The 14513-nt window shown below is 56.6% G+C and overlaps 3 protein-coding genes across 10 annotated transcripts in view; 1 reads left to right on the top strand and 2 right to left on the bottom strand.

Moving 5' to 3' along the window:
• Positions 1-323: 323 nt before the first annotated feature.
• On the bottom strand, positions 324-7701 carry CENPO (centromere protein O). Of its 2 annotated transcripts, none has more exons than XM_064448329.1 (7): positions 7594-7701; positions 5933-6177; positions 5268-5437; positions 4762-4873; positions 3697-3956; positions 3041-3212; positions 324-1147 (listed from the first exon to the last, which is right to left on the bottom strand). In XM_064448329.1, exons 2-7 carry the CDS (start codon positions 6024-6026, stop codon positions 1023-1025), a joined length of 933 nt encoding a protein of 310 aa, XP_064304399.1. In that variant the 5' UTR covers positions 6027-6177; positions 7594-7701; the 3' UTR covers positions 324-1022. The 2 variants fall into 2 exon arrangements, with proteins under 2 accessions (XP_064304399.1, XP_064304400.1); XM_064448330.1 differs by lacking the exon at positions 7594-7701 and adding an exon at positions 7422-7587.
• Positions 7702-7721: 20 nt separating this feature from the next.
• Positions 7722-8930, top strand: PTRHD1 (peptidyl-tRNA hydrolase domain containing 1). Its single transcript, XM_064448331.1, has 2 exons — positions 7722-7967; positions 8570-8930. Exons 1-2 carry the CDS (start codon positions 7758-7760, stop codon positions 8738-8740), a joined length of 381 nt encoding a protein of 126 aa, XP_064304401.1. The 5' UTR covers positions 7722-7757; the 3' UTR covers positions 8741-8930.
• A 1172-nt stretch (positions 8931-10102) lies between these two features.
• Positions 10103-14513, bottom strand: part of NCOA1 (nuclear receptor coactivator 1) — a 187577-nt gene continuing 183166 nt past the window's right edge. For 4 of the 7 annotated variants that reach the window (XM_064448314.1, XM_064448316.1, XM_064448315.1 and 1 more), the window contains 3 exons: positions 13797-13980; positions 12801-12890; positions 10103-11697 (listed from right to left, as the gene is read on the bottom strand). In XM_064448314.1, the coding sequence (XP_064304384.1) occupies positions 11530-11697; positions 12801-12890; positions 13797-13980 (442 nt within the window). In that variant the 3' untranslated portion in view covers positions 10103-11529. Of the gene's footprint in view, positions 11698-11787; positions 11845-12800; positions 12891-13796; positions 13981-14513 lie in introns of all 7 variants that reach the window. The other 3 variants (XM_064448320.1, XM_064448319.1, XM_064448318.1) reach the window with 3 other exon arrangements.

Below are 14513 nucleotides of genomic sequence, written 5' to 3'. Positions count from 1 at the left end.
ACTCGAAAGGCGGAGGCTGCACGTAAGCGGGTTGTTCAGTTCAATCTGGGCAAGGAGCTCTAATGGTTACAGGAAAAAAAAAAAAAGAATTAAAAATGATGAAGTGCTTTCCCTGTGCCTTATCACACACGGTCCTGGCATAAAAACGAGATGGATGACCTCTCAATGTCCCTCCCAGCACAAACCATTCTACAAGTCTATGAAAACACTGTCATTTGAAACCCCATTATACAAATATTGTCATTTAAACCCCGCTCGATTCTACTAAACCACATTATAAGGCTAAAGAAAAATCAACAGATTTTTTTTTTAAAACACCACAATTTCTGTAACATAGAGCTTTTATTAACAAGTTTTTAAAGGACTGTGACAAAAGAGCAAGTTTTTAAAGATCTGATCCCGACGTGAAGCACGGCGACGGGACACCAGCGAGGCCGCCCCACGCCTGAAGGGAAGGAAAGAGCACGCGTAAAGCCACGGCTGGCGTGAGATTTTCTGGCAATTTCAGGACTCGTGCGGCGGGGGGGTTTAGCACAGCCCGCGGGAGGGCAGGGGTCGCTGCTGGCAATCCCTACCCCTCACCTCTCTCCCTCAACCCCTCCGAGCTTCTACCATGAAGTCCCTTCCCGGCTGTGGTAGGCAGGGCACGGTTCCGCTTGCTCCCCCCTCTTTTCGAGGTGCGCGGTGCCGATCCGCAGCGCGTTGCCCCCAAAGCGCCGAGATCTTCGACTTTTAATTCCGTTTCTCATTCCAACCGTGAGAGGTTTCCTGCAACCGTGGAGTCCTGCGGCACCAACCGCAGAGATGGGCGCTCAAACGAGCAAGAAGCACAGCGCTGAGAGAAGATTACCCGCAACAACAAACACCCGAAAGCCTCAGGGAAACATTGCTCTCGAGATTCGACTGGGCCAATTGCTCCTCGGGGGGTCCCCAGCAGCAGTGCTGCAGTCCACGGAAAACATTTGCATTTCGAGGTCACTCCCCGCAGGCGGAGGCGCGTTACCGAGGAGAGCCAGGGTGGCTTACGGTGTTCCATCCAGACTTTGTTCGGCGCTGCTGAAGTAGCGGAAGGCTTTGTGCAGGGCCATGCGGCGAAACAGGTCCGAGTGAGCTGCTGCCGTCTCTGCTAGGGATTTGGGAGCGTCCGCTGGCAGATGGAAGCAGATGGATCAGTGGGGAAAGGGAAATCATATTGCCAGCTTTAAACTGTTTGCATCCCATTCTTCCCTTGTCCCCGGAGAGCTTCTTGCTCTCCCTCGCCATAGCTTTTCTTCTCATAACCCTTCCCTCTCCTTCCTAACCCTTTGCGCGCTGCAGCTCCCCCGCGGGATTTGACGCCGCAGAGAGCACAAGCGCCTTAAGAGACACCCACGGCTGAAGGGAGAGGACGGTACATGGGAGCCTCAGCCACCTCTTTCCTCTCTCAGCTCAGAAGACACTGAAATTTGTGAGCATAGGCAGAACTTCAGCTATAAAGGGATGGCTCCTGCAAGGAAAGGAGAGGGGGAACTGTTGATACAGTACCCAGCTCCTCCTCCAGCCCAACTGCAAGGCAAGGAGCTCACAGAAGCAGGCCTGAGACCGTGACTGAGGGCAGAGAGATGATGAGTCCCAGCTGCTCTGTTCAGAGCTCCATCTAGCTGCATGTTGGTCCATGTGCTCCGCAGCCCAGCCAGCCAGCCCTGAGCCGGGCACAGCGTGGCTGGAAACACAGGGAGACAGACAGGCAAATGATTCCTCAAGCCCAGCTCGGCATCTGTAATAACCAGTCAGAAAACAGGCCAGATCCAGGTCTAAGCCGTGCCACAGCGTTAGGGCTGCACGAGACACTCGGTGTCACGGTCAGACTTTGCTGTACCAGGAGGAGGGGGCGTTACTGATATAGAGGAGGGGGAGTGGGTGGTGTCAGGGAAAGGTTTTTCAGGCAGACATCTTTGCTAGGAGTATTTAGATCTTCATTACAAGTATCTCACAGTATCCCTGACCCTTTCAAAGGGGACAAAAACCTTGCTCCGGCCTCTCTCCTCTCCGCTGTTGCACTGCGGCACACGCCAGCACACCTAACTGCAGCAGGGGCAAGTCAGGGCCTGGCTGCAGAACGTGAGACATCCCAACACCAGGCCTCAATTAGTCATTTATCTAATTGCATTGAGAGAGAAAATCCTGATGCTGAAAAGATCCTGTCTTATTCGCCTACAAGTACCACCCACCCTACAGAAAGATCATGGGGCTGGGTGCCAGGTTTTCAAGGATCAGAAACGAGTCCAAGGCCATAAGTCAACTGGAACAAACTATCGCTGCGACTGAGGGTGACAGTGTCCGAGTTCCTGGCTGCACTTGCTCGCCAAGCTCTCCCACGTGTGCAGGGTGCACTAGCACAGGCTGGGCTTTACCTGTGAGACTTGTGAGAACAGCATCGTGATCCTGCTGGCCGTAACAGAGTCTGCACCCCAAGTAACTGCACACTGGGAATGAGCAGCCTGTCCGCCTGAAGTGATCCAAGCTTGCGCTCACGCCTTTCCCTTCTCAGCCCCATCATATTTCCCTCCCTCCAGCCACCCCGTCTTGCCAGTATTGCAAGACATCTGCGCTCTTGTGCTAGGGATGAGTTACAAATGCTTCAAAGCCTGAGGGAGTGGCAGGGAGATGTGCCAGGGGAGGGTTAGGCTGGGCATTAGGAGAAGGTTCTTCCCCCAGAGGGTGGTGGAGCCCTGGCACAGGCTCCCCAGGGAGGCATCACGGCACCAGCCTGGCGATATTCAAGCAGCGCTTGGCCAAGGCCCTCAGAGACACGGTGTGAATTTGGGGTGTCCTGTGCAGGGACAGGAGCTGGGCTCGATGGTCCTTGTGGGTCCCTTCCAGCTCAGGGCATTCTGTGATTCTAAGGCTCAGCACCAATTGCACACAACCTCTTGTATATCTTTTCTCCCACAGAAATATGACAGCTTGCTCCCTTTAGTCCCCAAAACTCAACTAGAAAGAAACCCCATCCGTCTGCAGAACCACAGTACGGTCTGCCCACCCTGCACCGTCCACTTACGTGTGCAGGAAATGACGACTTCAGTGGGGAGGCTGCAACAGAGATCTCCGTAAAGCAGCCTCACGTGGAAGGGAAAGGTCTTCCTTTTACTCGACACTTTGTAATTAAAGACCAGCAAGTTACACAAGGAGTTTCTCTGCACGGTTCCTTCTATCTGATCTGAAAAGTGTTCCTGGAGGGATGAAAGACAACTTCTGAAACATGAAGCTAGGAAGGGAGTCTGTTAGCACAGGGCTGGGGGGTCGCCGAGTGCAGTGCCCCCACCCTCCACCCCAGCCCGGCACGCCCACACGCTGTACATTGAGCAACGCTCCACTTGGGAAAGACTTAAATAAACCAGTGCTCACGCACACCCTTAAGCCGCATCCTCCAGAGGCTTTTTACAAGACCACAGCTATTTCAGCTTTGGGATCTCCGCAGTTTGGCAGTGATTTTCAAATGAGCCACCGGACAACAACCAAGTACACGACAATCAATGAAACAGGCAACCGAGTTGATAAGTCACGCGATAATTTGTGAAGTTCTCACAACCAGAACTGTGAGTGCTCCACATAAAGAAAACGGCCAAGATTCCCCCCAGCGCTTCAGAGAGTCGTAACACCTGGTACATGAAAGGGAAAAAGATGGGTGACTGGCCTTGCTGCGGCCACTGGTACCTGTAACTGGTCTGCCTGGTACCTCCTCCCCACGTAAGCGTTCAGGTGGTCTGACAGGACAGACAAGAAGCGCCTGATGTCCGTCTGCAAGTACTTCTTGGCAAGCTGCTCCAAGGGGATGAAGATGGGGATGGAGTGGCGGTGAATCTGCACTGCTGTCTTGATGACCAGGTCCAGGTAGTAGGAATCCAAGTAGGTGCTCTCGTAAGCCGTGATGATGCAGAAACACACTCCCTGCTTGGTCAGCTTCCCACTGATCCCTTGGGTCCAGAGAGAGGGTTTATTCAGCGCTACACTAACTCCTCACCGCAAGGTAGCTTTGCTGGGGGCAACACAGACGGCAAGAGGGACCGTGTCCTCTTACTACACTAGCTCAGGGAGCTCCCTCAGAGGATTAAAGGCTTGAAAGAGTTTAGGGACATCAAGCACAGCCACTTTTTAGTAAGGGACCTCTAATGAAATAAAGCAGCTTAATGGTAGCTTAAATTCCCAATAACCGAGTTACGCTGCCACTTCCAAACACGGTCCAGGGAGAACCGGCTGCTCTGGGTGGGGGAAGGCAGTGCTTCACTGCCCCAAGGCAGTGTGCTCACGGCGGGGCTCGGCACACTTGCACCAGGCAGGACCCGCATCCTCGCACTGTCCGGAACACAGAGCAAAAGTGACTCTCGTTGGAAACCAAGATTTTGTTTAAAAAGCTCATGAGCAGATGAAAAGAGTGCTGACCTCACAAGCTTGCCTGGAAGACCAAGACCCCCTAGATATTTAGCAGCCTAATTCCCAAAGATTTCATTAGGAGAAAGGTAGTTACACGCCTTCCAGAATCTAGACCTTGGCCTAAACAATACAGTTCAGTAAACAGTAGTTCCTGCAATGTCCCTTTCTGTGAAAGGCAGGGAATTGCAAGGTTACGGCCCTTCCAGCTTTTGCAGACTCTAAAGGCTCCAAGCACAACAGCAACAACGCTAACGGGGAAGTCACTCTTCACACCAGGCTCATTTTCCAAAATTTAGCACCCCAGAAATGCAGCCGTTGGCAGAACACACGCAAATCTCGAGACATTACCTGTGAGGTAAAAGACCTGCAGCATGGCCTTAAGACTTTTTGTCTTCCACTCTAAAACAGCCTGAGCGGTGGGCTGTGTCGGATTTGACACGACTCCTCCTTTCTCAAGTTGCTACAAAAGCCAGAAGAGAAGAGAGGTCAGAAATCACTGACACAAACGTGTCACGTGCAAGGAACACAGTCAGGCTACGGAGAAATAATAACCCAGCTCTGAGAAAAGCATGATGGCATTTCAAGCAGAAGAGAGGAGAAATGAAGGAGAAGAAGGGAGGAAAAACTCAAGAACAGAGTTCAGAAACGGCCACTTGACCTCCAAGCAAGGAGACCCAGCAGTTCTGGACTACATGGTACTGAAAACAAGGGACACCAGGACTATACGTGACTTAGAAAGGGAAAATTAAAAAATAACAGTTGACTCTATATGAATAACCTCCATAAATCCACACTCTGAAAGCATGAGCACACCAGAGCCCTCTGCCAGGTCTCTGCAGCAAGCCCTTTCTCACCCTGTTTTGCTGCAGGTCCACTTTAGCCCGCAGCTTGTCCCTCTGGAGTCTCAGCTCCTGCACTCTTGCTTTCAGCCTGGCCAGCTTCTCTGCTCGCTGCTCCATTTCCTCTTCCTTCACGGCTGTCTCATGAGCCTGCGCCTCCAGCATTTCCAGGTGAGCGATCACCCCTGCGAGGAAAAGCACAACGCTCTCAAAAATCCAGTCTGTGATTATTAGCGGTCCGCACCGCAGTACCCAAAACAAAGTAGGTCCAGCACAGATATGTAAAGAAACCTCTTACAACAGCTTTTCAAAGGGCAGAGGGCAGGCAAACATCTGGCAAAGAGGCTTTTGGGAATTTTAAACAGTGAGGCTGAGTGCCAGCAGACCCTGAACACCAGGGAGCCCCACACCAGCTAGCTAAGCTCCTGGGAAGCAGAGTAAGCTAGCAAACATGCCAGTCCCGGTCCCAAGACATCTGCAATTCCCAGTTTTACTTCTAATCCAGTACCCAGAGCAGAAAAGCGACTTCTCTGAAGCCCCCATAACCAAAATTGGCTGAGAGTGACTCAAGACACAACTCGGTGAGCCAGGGCATCACTTCTGGCCCTGAGCATTTTGCGGTTCACCCCTACAAGTGGACATACTTTGCACTTGGATATCCCGTACCCCACACAGCTCACCGCCTGATGAATACGCCTTTCTTTCCTCCGTTGTCCCTTGCGACTTTCCTGCAAGCAGGAAGGTGGATGTTGACACTCCCTGGCCAGGCTCCATCCCTTGAGCAGCAGCAATGCGGAGTAAGCGAGAGCTCTTCCTCAGGGGACTTTCTCCTTCCTTCTGTTGCTCAAGGGGACTCTGAGAAGTGCTGAGGGCAGGTCTAGCACCTGGGCTGGCCCCACGCAGGAACAATCCCACAGGCTGACAGCTGAAATTACAGGATCATTAAGGTTGGAAAAGACTTCCAAGATCATCAAGTCCAACCATCAACCCAACACCCCCAGGCCTCCCAAACCATGGCCCCAAGTGCCACGGCTGCACGGTGTTTGAACCCCCCAGGGACGGTGACTCCCCCACCTCTCTGGGCAGCCTGTGCCAGGGCCTGACCGCTCTGGCAGGGAAGGCATTTTCCCTCACACCCAACCTAACCCTCCCCTGACGCAGCCTGGGGCCGGTTCCTCTCGTCCTGTCACTGGTGACTTGGGAGCAGAGACCAGCCCCCCCCTCACTCCAGCCCCTCTCAGGCAGCTGCAGAGAGCGAGAAGGGCTCCCCTCAGCCCCCCCTTCTCCAGGCTAAACCCCCCCAGCCCCCCCAGCCGCCCCCCAGCACACTTGTGCTCCAGACCCTGCCCCAGCCCCGCTGCCCTTCTCTGGACACGCTCCAGCCCCTCCAGGCCCTTCTTGTCCCGAGGGGCCCAAACCTGAGCCCAGCACTCGAGGTGGGGCCTCCCCAGGGCCGAGCACAGGGGCCCCATCCCTGCCCGGCCCCTGCTGGCCACCCCAGTGCTGACACAAGCCCGGGGGCTGGTGGCCTCCTTGGCCACCCGGGCACTGCTGGCTCATGCCCAGCCGGCTGTCAGCCAGCACCCCCAGGGCCTTCTCCGCCGGGCACTTCCCAGCCCCTCTGCCCCAGGCCTGGGGCGCTGCCTGGGGTTGGGGTGACCCAAGGGCAGGACCCGGCACTGGGCCTTGTTAAACCTCACACAACTGGCCTTGGCCCATCGATGCAGCCTGCCCAGGTCCCTCTGCAGAGCCTCCCTGCCCTCGAGCAGATCCATACTCCCGCCCAGCTTGGTGTCATCTGCACCTCACTGAGGGCGCACTCGATCCCCTCGCCCAGATCATTGACAAATACATTAAGCAAGACCGGCCCCAGCGCTGAGCCCTGGGGAGCCCCAGTCGTGACCGGCCGCCAGCTGGATTTAGCTCCGTCACCACAACTCTCTGGGCTCGGCCATCCGGCCAGTTTGTTGCCCAGCAAAGGGTCCCCTCGTCCAAGCCATGAGCCGCCAGTGTCTCCAGGAGGGTGCTGTGGGAGACAGTGCCAAAGGCTTCGCTAACGCCCGGGCAGACAACACGCACAGCCTTTCCCTCCCCCACTAGGCGGGTCGCCAGGCCATAGAAGATCAGGCTGGTCAGGCACAACCTGCCTAAGGACACGCCATAACCCACCGTTTATGAGCCACCGTTTCGCGCCGGCCCCACAAGGAACCCGCCGGGAGCGCAGGGACGGACAAGGCCCACCGGTGAGGAGAGCCCGGAGAGCCGCCACAGCCCCGAGGGCTGACAGGGAAGGCGAGCCGGGACCCACCGTCCCCCGCTCCCCAACGGCTCCCGCGCTCACCGTAACGACCGACGCTCAAACTACGCGCCTCAGCAGCGTCAGAAAAACGTCACCTCCCATGACGCCATTCACAGACCTCACAGTTTGCCGTACAACAAAATGGCGGGCTCCCGGCATGCACTGCGCCGCCTTATCCTCCTCCCCAACGGGTTCCGTACGGCAAGATGGCGGCGCCCGGAGCGGCGGCGGCGGGGCTGGTGCAGTACGTGGTGCTGCGGGGGGACCTGGTCCGGCCGCCGCGGTCCTGGCCCTTGGGCGCGGTGGTGGCTCAGGGCTGCCACGCCGTCGTGGCCGCCGTCCATGCCCACGGCCGGCACCCCGACACCCGCGCGTACCTGGAGGCGGGCGGCGCCATGCGAACCGTCGTGCTGGAGGTGCGCGGGGCAGGCCGGGAGCGCTGGGCTCCGGGAGGGGAGGGGGGCGGCCATTTTCGGGGGGGGGGGGGGCGGCGGCGGCCGCCATTTTGGGGCGGGCTTGGCAGCGCCCTGAGGGGACGGTGAAGGTCCGCGGGAGGGGTGGGCGTACCTCGGCCTCAGCCCGGCCTCTCCTCACGCCCCTCGGCCCCCCACATACCCGTTTCAGCCTTGGAGCGAACCGTGCCCTGAGCTCCCCAAGGGGTCAGGGCGGTGATGGGCACCACTCGCAGGGCAGCCTCGGTGCGGGTGTGGGGTGCGCTGCACCGGGCAAGCTTTCCAGAGGGAAATAAACCATGCATTTTTGAAGTTTTACAAGCTATATTGGTTGAGAACTCCCAGCTCCTACCCCTAGTGCTTGCAGAGGCCGGCGGCGCAGTCAGGCCCTGCAAGAACAAAATGCCTTTTGGGTAAGGTACAAAGCATGGGGATTGCCCACCCTAGTATCTGCGCGCAGGCGGCTGCCCGCCGCCCTCGGCATGAGCTGTCTTGCTTTGCCTCTTCCCGGGTAAGCAGCGGCGCCGAGCACCCAAACCCTCAGAGCAGGCCTTGTTTTTTGCCAGGCTCCGGACGAAGCTGCCCTGACGGCGCTGGCAGAGACCCTGAAGCAGCACAGCGTCGACCACGAGGTGTGGACTGAGCAGCCCGAGAACGTGGCCACCTGCCTGGCGCTCAGGCCCTACCCGAAGGACCAGGTTCACCAGTATCTCAAGAAATTTAAATTGCTGAAGTGACTGCGACCGGGCATGGGCAGCTCTCCTCCTGGGCCAGAGGTGAGCTCAACCCCGGGCAGGCACCAGGAGGAAAGCTGCTGCGTCTCAGGAACGTTGTGCTAACGCTCAGCAGCAGGTAGTCTTCTATAGCAGTTACACGGTGTGAAACGGTTCTTTGGTGGCCAGGATTAAATGTTATTCTGTGCAGAAAGTGGCTATTTGTTGTATTAATCTGCTGCCCGCGCAGTCGGCATGCTTGTAGGTCGTCCCACTGCCGGCACAGGCAAACTGTGGGTCCTTGAAAATGTCTCTGCTGCTTTTTAGGGGTGACTTTTTCCCCTGGGTAGCTCTTTGAGCTTCCCCGTCCGTGAGTCCGTCCATCCCGACGGCTGCTTTCCCAGTGCCCGAGCTCCGCAAGCGGGGCCTGGCCGCAGGCACGGCCGCCCGGCGGCTCCGCTCCTCCCCGCGGATTTGGCGCCGGTTCTGCTGCCGGCGTGGCCGCGCTCCCGGCGCCTCTCCCACCTCCGCCCCTCGCTCCGTGGCCGCGGAGCCATGTCGGATCACTTTTTCCTCCCGCACCAACGAGGCCGGTTTGTCCATGGCTTTATTTGCGCTGAAGCGTGTGCTGAAACCCTGCCGGGAGCCACGCAAACAGCAGACGGCAGCATCGGCCGGCGAGCTGGGACTCGCTGCAGACCTTGTCCTGCTGCGTTCAGCTTCGTTTACAGTAAAAATGTTTGAAATGAGCCACTTCTAGTTAAAAAGAGTGCGTTGTCAGCTGGATGTGTGTGTGCCGCCCCCCCTCCCCATCCAGGTCATCCTGTTAATGCCACTCTCACCCCCTGCCCCGCCAATTTCCCCTTTTCCAGGGCTGAAGGCAAGCGCAGAGCAGCTCTTCGTGGCGTTGAGTTTGGGGCTCCACACACGAGCCATGCGCCGTTTCTCTCGCTGCTCTTGCCAGAGCCAACCCAAGCGGCGCTTCCGCCGTGGTGTTACCGCACGCCGGCAAACCCCGCGCCGAACGCCCCGCCGCGGCGCTGGGGAGCGCCCACCCCCAAAACCGAGCCCTGAAACCCTGCGTGCCCCCCGCCATCGCCGTGGGGTTGTCCACCATCCGCACGCAGCGGTAAATTCGGTGCCTAATAACCACACGCACGCACCGTATATATTTTTCTCTACAGCGCTTTGGGGTTTAAGACACCGGTTTTGCCACCAGGCTCCGCGCACCGGCTGATTTCCAACTCCCCGGAGTGACAAACCGCGGTGACAGAGGGGTTCGTGGTGGCGAGGCCGGCGCGACCCCCCGGCTGCCCACGCCTCCTGCCCCGGCAAACAGCCCCGGCACCGCTGCGGCGTCCCCGTCGGCACAGAAACAACGAAACATTAGCTGGCAAACTCCGGTTCTTTTTTTTTTTGTTTGTTTGTTTGGTTTTTTTTTTCATCTTTAACTCTTGCAAAGGTCAATCAACAAAGCTACACATTATTTTTTTTTTTCCACACACCAGCGCGATTTTTAGAGAGGGAAAAAAAAAATTCCCCTATAGCCGCCCTCCCCCCCCAGTAAAAGTCAGCAGTGAATATTAAAAGCGACCCCCAACTAAAAGAGAAGGAAACAAATTTATACAGAGCTCAGAGCTATTTACAGTGACAGGCTTGAGGGGAAAAAAAAATAAGCTATCTCCCAACAGAGAATTCAATTATTATTATTATTTTATTATTATTATTTTAAATAGTTTAAGCTACCTCAGCTGTTAAACACAATCAAAGCAGAAAGAACCGACTGCTTAATTTTATTTAATATTTAATCAGAAAATTTTATCTACAATAATTGACAGACCCCTCCCCCCATCCTTCCCCCTAAAAATTATTGCCGTTTTTTCCCCAAACTGTTCTTTTTTGTCTTTTTTTCTTTTTTTAGTCTTTTTTTTCTTTTTTTTTTTTTTTCTCCTCCTGTTATAATATACACATCGTAGCCCCCCACCCCCGTTTCGCTCGGAGACCTGAAACCAGCATAAAACATGGAAAAAAATGGTGGGTCAAAATACTCTTTTTTTTTTTTTTTTTTTCCTTTTTCTTTTTTTCTTTAAAACCGACAAACTCACGATTGCTAGAAAAAGCTGATTGTACGCACAAGCGGGCTGGGGCGGAGGGGAGAGAAGGGGTTTTGTTTAAGCGTGAATAAAAAAAACCGGCTTTTCCCGCAGAAGTCCAGCGCCGATCCCCTTCCGTGCCCCGCGCCGAGACGTGATCAGTGACAGATCCAGCTGAAACTGAGATTACTCTTCCTCCTCCTCCTCCTCCTGCCGCCGCCGCAGTCCTCCAGCTGCCTTCTCCCCCTCCCCGCCTCCCCGAGAAACCTTCCTCCAGATTAAGAAGCCAGCAAAATGATTACAAAAATAAGAATCATCTGTAATTTTGGCTCGAGAAACCGACTGTCCCGCCTCGTTGCTTTGCCGACATCCAACGCTTTTTTTAAAAAAAAAACAACAAAGAAACGAAAAAAGGAAGAAAAAAAAAAAGGGAGAAAGAGGGGAAAAAAGGGGGCCTAGGGGGAAAAATAGAGGGGGGGAAAAGAGGGGAAAAAGGGAGGAAAACTAGGGAAAAAAAGGGGGGAAGAAAAAAGGGAGGAAAAAACCCAACCTCCCCCCCATAAAACAACAGAAAAAACAAACCCCTTTTTGCTCCAAACACTACGAGCTGAAGAATGGCTGCGGGTTGAGATATCAAAAATCTCAGAAAAATATATAATATATATATTTATATATCTCTGTACGTCTTCTTATTTAAATTTCACATTCCTCGAAAAGCGATTATTCAGTCAGTAGCTGCTGAAGAAGGCTCTTCTGCTGGCCCGGCGGCGGCGGTGGCCCGGCGGCGTTTTTCGGGGTGCCCAGGGGAGCCGGCGGGTTGAGGTAGGGATCTCCTACCAGATTCACTGTACACTGTACGTCGGCAAAGACCTGAACCTGTTGTACCTGCTGGGACACAAAAGAGAAGAGGGGATTTAGCGGGGCCGGGGCAGGGGCCGGCGGCGGCGGAGCTGGGTACTACGTGAAGTGGAAACTCACTAGAGACTTCCTCTAGTCTGGAGCCACCCCAGAGAAGAACTCTTCTGTCTTCTTGTCCTATAAAAAGAAAACCGCTGCAACTCATTCGGCTCTGCGAGGTTCATACCGTTGCTCATCCAAAAAAAAAAAAAAAAAAAGAAAAAAAGCGGATTTTTTGGGGGGGAAAAAAAAACCAACAACCCAAAAAACCCTAGCCTGGCATCCCCTGGGTGAAGGGGAGCCGCGGCGTGGGTGGCGTTGGCGGTGAGTGAGGTCCGGCGCGGCTGTTTGATCAAAATTAAAGAGTTTTGGTGTGTCTCGGCGGCGCTGCCGGCGCGTCCCTACGGGCTCCGCGAAACCAAGGCTGCGCTACGGGGGACGGGGAGGCGACGCCGTGACACCGGCGGGTGTTGGATGAGATGGGGATGAACCGGATCGTCCCCGGGGGCTGGAGGCATCGGTGGCGGCGGGGCACGCTTTGGTGGTGCTCGGTGCTGTGCAGGGGGACGGGCAGCGTCCGGCAGCGCTGCCTGCAGGGACGGGCGACGCCCCCGGAGCCTCCCCCATCCAAATTTCTTTGCTCCGCCACGCTTTAACACGACGGCCTGGCTGCGCCGCGGCGGCACAGGGGCCATCGGCCGCTCCGGTGATGGCCGAGCCTAGGAAAGAAACCCTCCAGGATGACAGCAAGCCGGGACGAGGGGTGTTTAGCACCAAGGCTCATTTATTTTTCCAGCTCAGCCGCGGCGTCACCGCTCTTCCACGCCAGCAAGAAGGCTGAAAACGCTCGCGGCAGCGGCGCGAGCTTTGATGCAAAGAGGGTTGGTGAGTGGTGCTGGTGTCCCCAAGGGCTGGCCATCACCCAACACCGGTGGGACCGTCGTGGTTTCAACCCAACCCCGCCAACCTGGGGCCGGCCCCAGTGGAAACCAAGCGTGCCACGCTGGTAGGGCCCGGGACGTTCAGCCTTTACGGGGGGGAACCCGTCAAACTCCTCGGGGTACCTGAGATGTGCTTAGCAGTTTCTTACTGACCTGCGCCCCATCTGCTTCTGTTTTCAAAAGGTCAGTGGAGGAAAGCTGGTTGCAGTAAAGGCCCGCGGGTCTCAGCGCCGGGTCATTTACCTGTCAAAAGCAAGATCCAGGCTCAGCCAGGGCTCCTGGATGCCGGAGGGGCGCTCGCCGCCCTCTCGAGCTGAGTTTGGGGGGACACAGGGCCTGTGGATGGGGCAGAGCAGGAGGACTGCACCACCGACATCCTCTGTGGGCTGTGGGGTTTCGGGGGGGATCGGCGGGGGGCCCTGTTTAGCATTTCTCTCCACCTTTGCCTCGGGCTGCTGCCGGCTCCGGGGGCATCTCACCCCCAGGGAGCATGAAACGCCACCCAGCTGCTTGGTGAGAGGGGTAGAAGCCACCGGCTCAGCCCATGCACCGCAGCCAGCTCAAGGAAGGGACCAGTCTCCTTCCTCGCTGAGCCCTGCGGCTTTTCCCTGGGCAGGCTGCAAGCCCCGGCCCGCCATGCTCCCACGCAAAACCAGCGAGCCAAGTGTATCCTCCGGGAGCTTAACGGTGCTGAGACAAACCCCGGCTGCTAAAAATGTCAGAGGCATCTCGGTCTGTCCCAGGGAGGATCTCGGCAAAGGGCTGGGACTGTGGAAACGTCCCGTATCCAACCGTTCCCATTCCCCATTTCCCACCCCCAGCTTTCACAGCGCCTCGGGGAAGCGCGGCCACAAACGGCCCCGCTGCTGGCCCACTGCAAGGGCTGCAGGTGCTGGAGGTGCCAGAGATGCTCGGCAGGTCCCTGCACCCCCAAGGACTCAGGGGACGCTCCAGGGCACCGGTGGCCTTGGGCTCCAGCACAGCGGCAATGCCACCAGAGGCAGCCAGACCTTTGCTGCTTCCCCCTTTGGCCACGGGTAGCTGTGTCAGAGCTACCAGTTCTCTTCCCCCCCCAGGGCCAGAGAAGCGAATGCTGAACCCCGGGGAGCTGGCTGACCACCCCGGGAGCCGGGACGGTGTGGGACTGACCTGCTCCGAGCACATGGAGTTCATCCCGGGCATCTGCAGTGAGTTCATCTGCATCTGTCCGGCCATGGGGTTCATGTTTTGGACGTTGGTGTTTCCTCCCGCCATGGAGACGGTGATGCTCATGTTGTTGTACATGCCTTGCTGAGCAGGCGCCGGCTGGCTCTGCCCCGCTTGGCTGAATACGCTGAGAGAGAGAAAAAAAGCATTACCCGGGTGTACGTGGCAGTGGGAGGCACCTCGAGGTGCGTGCCGAGCCCCTGGGGTGGTCTGAGCCGCCATGGCAGCCAGCCTGCCTCTCGGTGAACGCCGAGAGCGCCTGTGGCTGAGAGGCAGCGGGGCGTATGGGAGCCCTGCGGGTCCCTGGGCACAGCGGGAGGGACGGGGCGGCGTTCGAGGTGCTGCCTGCAGCAAGGCTTAACTAGCGAGGAGGCTGGGAGGAAGGAAGGTGACTGCTGCGGAGGCATCCACCTTCCGCTCCTGCTGTAGCAGGAGGCTCCTTGATGCGATGGGATAGAGCAAGAGAAACAGCAGTGCCAAGAGAGGGATCATTACAGGGCTTCGGCCGGGATTACGGGTCAGTCAGATGCAAAGCCCTGGTCTGTGACACCACGCTCTCCCCTTCGTGCTCCTTCCAGTGCTCTCCTTGACACCCAACCATCCCCACTTCTGCTCCAGGCCAGAGGACAGCTCTCCATCGCAAGGCAAGGTGAAGCGTCC

This window comes from Phalacrocorax carbo, chromosome 3 (genome assembly GCF_963921805.1).
Source record: "Phalacrocorax carbo chromosome 3, bPhaCar2.1, whole genome shotgun sequence".
NCBI lineage: Eukaryota > Metazoa > Chordata > Aves > Suliformes > Phalacrocoracidae > Phalacrocorax > Phalacrocorax carbo.
Note: the sequence above shows the minus strand (reverse complement) of the source record. Positions and strands in the feature narration are given on the sequence as shown.